General features: G+C 44.3%; 1 protein-coding gene and 1 long non-coding RNA gene across 2 annotated transcripts; one reads left to right on the top strand and one right to left on the bottom strand.

Moving 5' to 3' along the window:
- Positions 1 to 2271: 2271 nt before the first annotated feature.
- Positions 2272 to 7152, top strand: S100Z (S100 calcium binding protein Z). The gene is made up of 3 exons (XM_006051071.4): positions 2272 to 2925; positions 4194 to 4404; positions 6804 to 7152. The coding sequence occupies exons 2-3, from the start codon at positions 4264 to 4266 to the stop codon at positions 6960 to 6962; spliced, it is 300 nt and encodes a 99-aa protein (XP_006051133.2). The 5' UTR covers positions 2272 to 2925; positions 4194 to 4263; the 3' UTR covers positions 6963 to 7152.
- Positions 2742 to 4186, bottom strand: LOC123328249. The gene is made up of 3 exons (XR_006543074.2): positions 4045 to 4186; positions 3608 to 3694; positions 2742 to 3041 (listed from the first exon to the last, which is right to left on the bottom strand). It is a non-coding gene; the product is annotated as an uncharacterized LOC123328249 (long non-coding RNA).
- Positions 7153 to 10638: the final 3486 nt, after the last annotated feature.

The raw sequence follows: 10638 nt of genomic DNA, 5'->3' as shown, positions 1-10638 counted from the left end.
ATTCTGTAAGACTTACCCATTTTAGTACTTTGAAAACTTCAGCAGCTTAACCTGAAAATAGTTCCAAATTCAAACTCTTCATATTCTCGGAAATAACTGTTGTCTGTCTCTTCGATGAAACAACTTTTGTATGTGGAATAAATGCAAATCAAATAACTCTTTGGACAATTAAACCTGACAAGGCTCAACTCTTTGGGGAGCTTAGTTTCCCTCTCTGAGGCATTTGTTCATTAATCCATCCATCAGCAAAGATTTCTTTTTTTATCTATAATGAATAAATTTATTGTCTTACAAAAATCATTGTCTAGAAATATGGGAATACAAGAAAAGATATTTGCAGTCAGGTGTCTGGTGGTCAACAGCCAGATTTCAAAGCTTTTCCTTCATATGCTTGACACTGTGCTAAACGCTATGGAGTGCAAGGATGAACCAACTATCAATTCTGCCCATTCACTCTGGAGAGTGAGGAGTATGTGGGCAGACCAAAAAAAAAAAAAAAAAAGTGATAAAAAAGAAAAGGAACTGCTCTAGGGGACAAGCGAGAGCAGAGGTGGGCACCTATCAGAGGAAAAGGTGAGCAGCTGGGAAGCTTGCAAGAAAACTGCTGCTGCTGCTGCTAAGTCACTTCAGTCGTGTCCGACTCTGTGCAACCCCATAGAAGGCAGCCCACCAGGCTCCCCCGTCCCTGGGATTCTCCAGGCAAGAACACTGCAGTGGGTTGCCATTTCCTTCTCCAATGCATGAAAGTGAAAAGTGAAAGTGACGTCGCTCAGTCATGTCCGACTCTTAGTGACCCCATGGACTGCAGCCCACCAGGCTCCTCCATCCATGGGATTCTCCAGGCAAGAGTACTGAAGTGGGGTGCTATTGCCTTCTCCGAAGAGGAGATATTTGAACGGAGCCTCGAGGAGTGACAGAATTAGCTTTCCAGGTGCTGGGCCCAGAACAGCTAAGGCAGGGAAGAAGGAGAGAGCACAGCATTTTGGTCAGTTTGTAGGCAGGTCAGATGGATGACGGAGAAGGCAGGTCAGATGGATGACGGAGAAGGCATTCATTCAGATGGATGAATGCCCAGGAGTGTGGCTGTTGATTTGTGTTTTAGCTTAACTACTCTTGACAGCAGGATGAAAGAGAATAGTGAGTAGAGAGAGCAGTAAGGAAGCTCTCACAGTAATGAGACTCCAAATCACCAAGTCCTGGAGGTGGTGAAGGATGGGGAGAAATGGATGAATTCAACTGATATTTACAAACGATGCCAGATACGGGGTGACAGGAGCAGGAGGAGCGGCTGGGTGGGGAGAGGGTGTGAGTTTGGCTTTGGTCCTCACAGAGTGTGAGAAGCTTGTGTGACATGCGTAGGAACGGGGTCCAGCAGGCGGTTGGATAGTGGTTTTGGAGATTAGTGGAGAACTCTGGGTCAAAAGATACGATTTGGGGAGTGACTGAAATTTTAAGCGTTAGTCACTAAGTCACGTCCGACTCATTTTGACCCCATGGACTGCAGCCCGCCAGGCTCCGCTGTCCAAGGAATTCTCTAGGCACAAATACTGGAGTGGGTTACTATTCACTCCTCCAGGCCATCTTCCCAACCCAGGGATCAAACCCGGGTCTCCTACATTGCAGGCAGATTCTTTACTGTCTGAGCCACCAGGGAAATGATAGGAGTGGCTAAAATTGCCAACGTTTAGGAGTCAAAGAAATTGCATTCAGAAATGAGCAGATCAGGAGAGTATAGTCACAAAGCCATAGGGGAGTTCTTGGTTAGTAGACCCAACATGAAAAAGGCACAGCATTTCCTGCATTTTCTTTACTTAACACAGTCCCAGTACAAAAAGCAATGAGATTTTCTGGGCAAGGTTCTTCTCCTGTATTGACCCAGGGCCTAGCATAACATCAGTACCTGACAAATATTTCATGATTATATGTAGGGATATGCATCCAATGGAATAATACACAATCTCAGTGAAGAATGGGGTAGATCTCTGTGTTGGTATAGTAAGATTTATATTAATTAAAAAAACAAAGTGCACACGTGTTAATGCTATTGTGTGTGTGTGCACGCTAAGTTGCTTCAGTGGTATCTGACTCTCTGTGACTCTTCAGATTGTAGCCCACAAAGTTCCTCTGTCTATGGGACTCTCCAGGAGTGAGTTGCCATGCCCTCCTCCAGGGGATCTTCCCTACTCAGGAATCAAACCTGAGTCTCTTATGTCTCCTGCATTGGCAGGTGGGCTCTTTATTACTAGTGCCACCTGGGAAGCCCATAATATTACATATAATTATATAAATGATAAATGTATCTTTTTTTCTATAAGGATAATAATAGCTGATACAAACAAGGCACTCAGTATGTTCCAGGCACCTGTTTAATCCTTTCTGTTGGGTAGGCACTACCGTGATCCTGTCTAAACAGATTGGGAAATGGGGACAGAGTGTAGATGACTAGCCCAGGATCCCACAGCTAATCAGGGACAGAGGTGAGAGCTGGAGACAGGCAGTCCATGCTTTCCACCACCGCGATCCTGCTTCTCACGCAGGTGAGTGTTAACCGGGAAGAACTCGGGTGGGACGTGGTGGAGAGAAGTTTACTTGTATTTCATACTCTTGAGTATTCAGAACACTATTTTACCACATGCATTATTACTTTCATAATAAAAAAAGCTAATTTAAAATTATTTTTTTGAGAACTGAGCTTTAGGTACAAGGTGATAGCGTCTCTGGAGACCTCTCGGGAGGTCCCGTGGGCTGCCTGATGACAAGAGGGACGGGAGTGGGCTGGCTGAGGACACAGCCCAACTGGCTTGTGAAAGGAGATACAAAGGGGATAACTGGTTTGCTTTCCATATAATTCAGGTTGAGCACAAGCAGCGCTGAAAGCACAGTGGCCAGTCTCCGGCTTTGCTTTTTCCAGTGACTTTTTCTTTGGTAAGTTTCTCTCACTTGGAAATTCCCCACCGTGGATTCCTGCATACATGGCTTCAAGGGCTTCATTCCATGGATTTCTTTCTTTCCTTTTTTAATTAGGCAATACAGTACTGTAACTGAAAAAGTTAAAATCAGTTTGAAAGGGGTAAATGAGAAATCCTACTCCCAACCTCTCTGTTTCCATCTCGACCCTTGTAGCTACTACTTTTTTTACTTTCTTTTGTAAACTTTCAGTAATTGCTTAGGCATATTCAAGTATATATGCACAAACATATACTTTTTTTTTTTTTTTTTTTGGCTGTGCCTCTCCGCATGTGGGAGATCTTTGTTCCCTGACCAGGGAACACATATATATCCTTATTTTTATTTCTTTCCTACATACCCAGAGTCGCTGTTTTTTCCCATTCTAAATTGGCACGCACAGAGCTTTCTCATCCCCCCCACCACCCCCGCTTTTTTTTAAAGCTAAAAAAGTCCCTGTCCATTGGATGAGTTTAACAGGTCTTCTCTGAGTGTGTTCCCTTGACCTCGCTGTTAGCCTTGCTGAGGCGTCTCCAGGTTTGAACCAGTGTTTCTTCTCTGCTTCTCTATATTTAGATTTTTTTCCAATCAGCGACTTCTAGCAACTGACCACGTTTGTACCCACATTCCCCTTAATGAGGGGTAACTGGAGGCTCTTTACCTCTTCGCCTTCTCTTCCAGGGCACACGGTGAGGGCCAGCCTTTCCTTGATGGCCCTTGGGGTAGCAGCTCACACCTGTTCCTTTTCCTGGTTAAAAACAGGCTCAGAGTTATTTCCACTTGAATCTCTTGTCACTGGCAATTTTCATCTTCTTGGAAGCAGATGTGCTGAGGCGGACGCGCCCCCCCTCCCCCCGCCCCGCCCCCGCTCCCCCCACCCCGGGTATAAATGGTTAGAGTTTAATTGTATTAACACCTGTTGATGGAGCCCTGTGTTGGCTGAACAGGTATGAAGTTACGTGTTTCCTTTCTCTTTTTGTTTATTTTTTAGCCTGTGTTTTATCACAGCTCTGAATTTGTTGTCTGATTGCTAACTTCCAAACACTCTGAACCAGCTCCATCAGGGAGAGGGGATTAGGGGAGGAGGAAAAAACTCACCCGCAGAGATCTCTGGAGCTTGCCCTAGAGAGTCAGAACACTTGGTTAATTGAGGATTATCCTGCTTTAACAACCATCCCTTGGGGTGTGAGCTGAGCAGGGGATGGCAATATTTCGTTTTAATGAAGGTGTTGGTGTTTCTCCACCGGCTTATCCTTCACACGCGTTTTCTCCCCGGCTTTGGTGGCCCACCCTGGAGTGCTCCCCTCTGCTGCCAGCATGCCCACCCAGCTGGAGATTGCCATGAACATCATGATTAGAACCTTCCACCGCTACTCCTGCAGGGAAGGAGACAGGTTCAAGCTCAACAAGGGGGAGCTGAAGATGCTCCTGCAGCGAGAGCTCACAGAATTCCTCTCGGTGAGTCTGGCTGTCCTCCCCGTTCAGGTCCGAGGGTGGAAGCCGTGCCCGTCCAGGGACAGCCTCTGTGAATACCGTCTCCTAGGCTCAGTCCACACCATGTAATTCCTATCGATATTCTAAATACCGGGGAGCAAACACTAGGACCTTTGCTGTGTCTGTGGGCACGTACCCCTTTCCATGGTGTCTGGGGGAGTGGGTGTAGGGTTTCCAGGTGTTGGAAATTATATCTGAGGCTTTTGTCAATTATTCAATGCCCTAGTGCAGCAAAAGCACAGCTAGTTACACTTGGAGCTATAGTTACACCCGTGACATGACCTGCAGCTCTATCCGGCTGTCTGTAAATGAGGAAATGTGATGTTTGGGGCCAGAAATGAAGCCAGGGGGTACTGCATGCTGCGGTAGCAAATTTCCTAGTGAATGATAAATACTAGCAAGTTTGTCAGCCAAGAGTAAGTTGATTGGGACTGAGGCAAGAGATGTCTGGCCCATGACCAGCTGAACAGCAAACAGATGTACATCTCAAAACAACCAGGAGTTGAATAAATCCACAGGTGAAACCTTACAATGGAGTGTTTGGTGCCTACCCTGAGGAAAATGCTCACTCTGGTGTTTTTGGAGCTTTGGAGTTTTAGTACACGTTGTAGCCTGCTGCTGCTGCTGCTGCGTCACTTCAGTCGTGTCCGACTCTGTGCGACCCCATAGATGGCAGCCCACCAGGCTCCCCCGTCCCTGGGACTCTCCAGGCCAGAACACTGGAGTGGGTTGCCATTTCCTTCTCCAATGCATCAAAGTGAAAAGAGAAAGTGACGTCGCTCAGTCGTGCCCGACTCTTCGTGACCCCATGGACTGCAGCCTACCAGGCTCCTCCATCCATGGGATTTTCCAGGCAAGAGTACTGGAGTGGGGTGCCATTGCCTTCTACGTTGTAGCCTGGCATGATGTTATTCTGTCCAAACGCTGTGTTAAGACAGTAGTAATTATGACAATCTTTTATCCCCACCCTCTATGGGAAAAATTTTAAAAATTTAACATACAATACCTTTTTAGTAATTTTAGGAGTTCCCAAGAACATTTTTATTTTTCAAATTCAATTTGGCAACTGTCATGTAACATTTAGAATAAAAGATTCACTAAGTGAAACTTGGCACATTGATTTATTCAAGTGAAATTTGTGATTGTTTTTGATTGAATTGATCAGTTCAATTTAAATGTCAGCCGTTTAGTGGTTGGCAGCTAATAAGAGGACAATGGGGAATTCTTGGAGGAAATGAACTATACTTTGGGAAACATTTCTCATCAACCTCTAATTATAGGAAAAGTGGGTGCCGCATAGCCCCATCCTTTCTGAACCTTGCTTTCCTCAATGGGCTCCTTGCTTTCCTTTCCACCAATAAAATGGAGTCATTCTTATAAGATCTACCCTTTATTGGGTACCTCTGTTTTGTTTTGGAGAAGGCAATGGCAACCCACTCCAGTACTCTTGCCTGGCAAATCCCATGAACAGAGGAGCCTGGTAGGCTGCAGTCCATGGGCTCGCTAGGAGTCAGACATGACTGAGCAACTTCACTTTCACTTTTCACTTTCATGCATTGGAGAAGGAAATGGCAACCCACTCCAGTGTTCTTGCCTGGAGAATCCCAGGGACGGGGGAGCCTGGTGGGCTGCCGTCTATGGGGTCGCACAGAGTTGGACACAACTGAAGAGACTTAGCAGCAGCAGCTGTTTTGTTTTGTTTTGTGATACACAAAACAGGCTGTCAGATAATATATAATATGACATACTTATTGGGGACAATACTTATACCAAAAAAGTATTCATTGTTCATCTGAACTCCACATTTGATTGGGTGTCCTGAATTTTTATTTGCTAAATCTAACCTGGTGCTAAGTGCTCATAAAAGTGTATTGAGACATGCCCTCAATTTATAGGAGATATTATTCTCTTCATTTGATGAAAAAGGAAATATTAACCCATTAAGTGATTTGCTCCAAGTCTTATTGTTGGTAAATGGCAGTCACTCACGCTCCCTGGTTGGCTTCAAAGCTTCCTTCTTTTCATGTCCCCCTGCGCCCCTCGCCCACTGCTGCCTCCCCCGGTTCTGGCCCTCCACCTGTGCTATCTGGTAAATGTCTTTTCAGCATCAGCAGCTCACTTTGATGTGTTGTTGTTTGCTCCTCTTGGTGTTTAGGTCTGAGGACTCTATGGACTGGGGGCAGAGGCCCAGACTCACTTAGAATGTGTGCCCGGGTTCAAACCCACCTGCAAATAGGCTCTTGGAAATTGCTTTCGATGCTAGAAATGGAAATGAAGACTTTAACGTAGATAAAGGGAGGGGGTGATTTCAGTTGTCATGAATCTAAAAACCTGGGAGTTAGAAGTTTTCTTTTTCCTTTTAGTGCCAGAAGGATCCCGAGCTGGTTGATAAGATTATGCAGGACCTGGATGCCAACAAGGACAATGAAGTGGATTTTAATGAATTCGTAGTCATGGTGGCAGCTCTGACGGTCGCTTGTAATGACTACTTTGTAGAACAACTGAAGAAGAAAGGAAAGTAAAGACAAGTAGTGAGCTAATATAAAGGCAGAAATAAGCCACAGTCACTTACTGTTCGTCTATTCCTTCCAGATCCATTGCCACAGCAATGCCATTTATAGGTATAATATACATGCATTATACTCAGTTGCTAGGATTATTAGGTGATGTATACGTTAATAAATTGATTTTGAATAAATATTTCAAATCTTGTATGCCCTACTTGGCACTTTCCTATGTGTATGGAATTTTCCTATTTTTATTGAAATGTAGTTGGCTTTCAATGCTGTGTTAGTTTGAGGTCTATATCAAAGTGATTCAGCTATATATATGTGTGTGTGTATATATATATATACACACACACACTTATATATCTTCTTCAATTTTTTCCAGTAAAGGTTTTACAAGATATTGAATATAGTTCCTGGTGCAATTCAGCAGGTCCTTTTTATTTACCTATTTTTTATATAGTAGTATGTATCTGTTAATCTCACTTAAAAATGTTATATGCTTTTTTTTGTCTGTTAAAGAGAGAGCATCAGGAAAATTAGCTCTTTCAAATGAGACTAGAACTTAGCAGATTTCTCACAGATGTTCATCACCCTTCAATTGTACTTTGAATTTATCCTATTAAAGAAATAGAGTGGTTCTTGCATCCTCTTGTGATTCTGCTTCAAGAGGAAGAAGCTGTGGGGCTGGAAGCAGAAAGACCGAGAAGTGAGAGGAAGTGCTGGCTTTCGCAGTGAGTTAACTCAGGGAAGGGCTAAGTCCAGGGCCAAGGTGTTCAGCCACGCTTGGGGGCTGGTGGAGAATGACTGACTTGCCCCTGGGGTCATGTCATTCTGAGGCAAGCATCTTGCGCCATTTCCCTGGGTTTCCGTGGCCCGTGGGGAGGAGGGCTTCCTGCAGCTGCTCTGGGCTCCCATCCCTTCCTGGTCTCTGCAAAGCCCCTCCCATACGGCCTGCACCTCTCAAATAAATGACTGACTCAGCGTCTACTTGGAGGACACTCCAACTGTGATGGGTCCTTTGGAGAATTTAAGAAAGAGAAGGGTGTGATTATACTTTTAAGTACTTGTCCCAGCTGTGGTGTGAAGAAAGAGCTAGAGAGAGGGCAAGTGTGGAAGAGGCCATGGGCTGTGTTCTGAGGGAGAAACAATGGCGTCTCAGGCTGGAATCTGAGCAGGGAAGATGAAAAGCAGCAGTTGAATTTGCTGTCTTTTGGAGGTGAGGGTGATAGGGCTTGCAGAGGGATTGGTAATGAGGTGTAGAAAAGAGACCAGTCGAGGACCATAGGGTGGGCACTGCTATTGCCTATCTGACGTCCACTCCACCTTTCTTCCACATACTAGAGCCCTGGTTTATGCAGGGTAGCAATGTGCTGAGCTAAAAAGTCTTATTCCCCAGCCTCTCTTGCATCTCAAGTGGAGCTTGTAACACAGTTCTGGACAATGAGAAATAAGCCGACATCTACTAGGAATTTCTGGGAATTTTTGCTATTTCTGTATAGGCTCTGTGCCTTACCTTGTTAATTTAATTCCCTCCTTTTCTTTCCATTGGCATGTAGCTGTGAGGCTGGAGGTGGGGCTGCCGTTTTGTGACCATGAGGACAGAGAAGAAAAAAGGAGGAGCCCGGACATTGTTGGCTGAGAGGAACCAATAGCTGCACAGCCCTGGTCTGTCTGCCTCTGGTCCTCTCATTATGTGAAAGCAAATAAAAACTGCTCCTTGGTTAAGTTGGATTCCGTTATACACAGATGAACATAAGCCCTAATATTTAGATTTTGGCTCAAGCAAATGATGCATTTTACTGAATGGGAAAGACTAGGGTAGGAGCAGCTCTGTGTGGGGACATATGGGAAATAGCTCTGTTTGAAATCCCTGTTGGACATCCAAGTGGAGGTATCACATGAGCCGTTGGATATAGGACCTAGTGCAGATCTCCGATTAAACAGGAGACTGGGAATACAGATTTGGGAGTCATTAGCATCCAGTACTCTTGCCTGGAAAATCCCATGGACAGAGAAGCCTGGTAGGCTGAAGTCAATGGGGTTGCTAAGAGTCGGGCACGACTGAGCGACTTCACTTTCACTTTTCACTTTCATGCATTGGAGAAGGAAATGGCAACCCACTCCAGTGTTCTTGCCTGGAGAATCCCAGGGACGGGGGAGCCTGGTGGGCTGCCGTCTATGGGGTCACACAGTCAGACATGACTGAAGTGACTTAGCAGCAGCAGCAGCATCTAGATGGTGTTTAGCCACAAGACTAGAGGAGATCATTTAGGAGGAGAATGTGGACAGAGAAGAAGAAAGGTCCAACGGTTAGCTCTCAGGAAAAAGGGAAGCCAGCAAATGATACAGCAAAGTCGTGATCAAGGAGTAGAAGGAAAACCAGGTGAGTGTGGAGCATCAGGAGCCTAGGAAGAAAGTTTCTGGAGAAGGAAAGAGGGTGGAATCCACTGAGAGGAGGAATAAGTTGAAAACAGAGACCTGCCCTTTCCATTTGCCAAGATAGGGGTCATCAGTGAATCAATGGCCCTGACCAGAGTGATTCTTTACAGAGGCGCCTATCTCCCTATTTCAGGCTTCCCTGTTGGCTCAGACAAGAAAGGATCTGCCTGCAATGCAGGAGACCTGGGTTCAATCCCTGGGTCGGAAAGAGCCCCTGGAGGGCATGGCAGCCCACTCCAGTATCCTTTCTTGGAAAATCCCATGGACAGAAGAGCCTAGTGGGCTACAGTCTGTGGAGATGCAAAGAGTCGGACATGACTGAGCAACTAACACTTTTATCTCCCTATCTGGCTGATAGTAGGTGCTTAATAAATATTTAATAAGCAAATAAAAGAATCTGCCAATTGTTGATTTTCTAGTGCTAAGTACGACCTGTCATTTTTTTCTTTAAATAGGATAGTATTTTTTATTTCCCTAAAGCAAATTCTAAACAGATAGGACAGAGAGAATTTAGAGGTCAGAACATTATAGAAAAGAAGTATTTATTTCTTCTATCCCTCAAAAGGTTGGAAGAAAAAGTGAGAAGAAAAAAATTGAACACTTATTTCAGGGATATTTAGGATTGTTTTCTTACAAGAAGGTATATTGCTTATGCAAGAGAAGGTCTGACTATTTCTCAGGGGTCTTTAAACTTTTCATTTAATTTGGTCCCCAGGTTTACATATTCTTAAATGGGCCACTAATTTATGAGAAGTAAATCCAAAAATTTCCCACATTTTATTCAAGGAAGGACATTCACAACAGGGAGAAATAAATGGAAAAACAATGTTCATTTCATGGTGTTTCTAAAAATCGATCAAAAGTGAGGAAAAGCAATTTATGTGTCAAATTAGATTTCAAATGAGTAAGAATTACATGATGTACCAAAAGCTCTTTTCTAGTAGAGACTTTGTTTTATATGTGTGTTAGGTATTAACAATAAGTTTGCAGGAGGCAAAATTGATTATTTCTTCTGCTCAGAGGCACTGACCTTGCATTTCTGGAGCTTAAATCAACTTTAAATAACATTCAAGGGTCATCTCTAAATTAGCACATTCTGATGTTTAACATTTTCTCAATGTGGTTACTGCAAGACAAGGCTTATGGAAGGCAACAGCCTGTATTTGCTTGGGGTCCTAGCCTGGATATGTGACTGACAATACAGACAGCTAGAAAGCATTAACAAAGCCCCCAAACCTTGAGTTTTTAT

Source organism: Bubalus bubalis, chromosome 11, assembly GCF_019923935.1.
Source record: "Bubalus bubalis isolate 160015118507 breed Murrah chromosome 11, NDDB_SH_1, whole genome shotgun sequence".
NCBI lineage: Eukaryota > Metazoa > Chordata > Mammalia > Artiodactyla > Bovidae > Bubalus > Bubalus bubalis.
The sequence above is the reverse complement of the archived record's forward strand: the minus strand, read 5'-3'. Positions and strand labels throughout refer to the sequence as shown.

Bases quoted from the DNA above. Each gene is read 5' to 3' on its own strand.
- S100Z (XM_006051071.4), top strand. From the start codon at position 4,264: ATGCCCACCCAGCTGGAGATTGCCATGAACATCATGATTAGAACCTTC. The intron at 4,405-6,803 runs GTGAGTCTGGCT...TTTTCCTTTTAG, and splicing joins AGCTCACAGAATTCCTCTCG to TGCCAGAAGGATCCCGAGCT.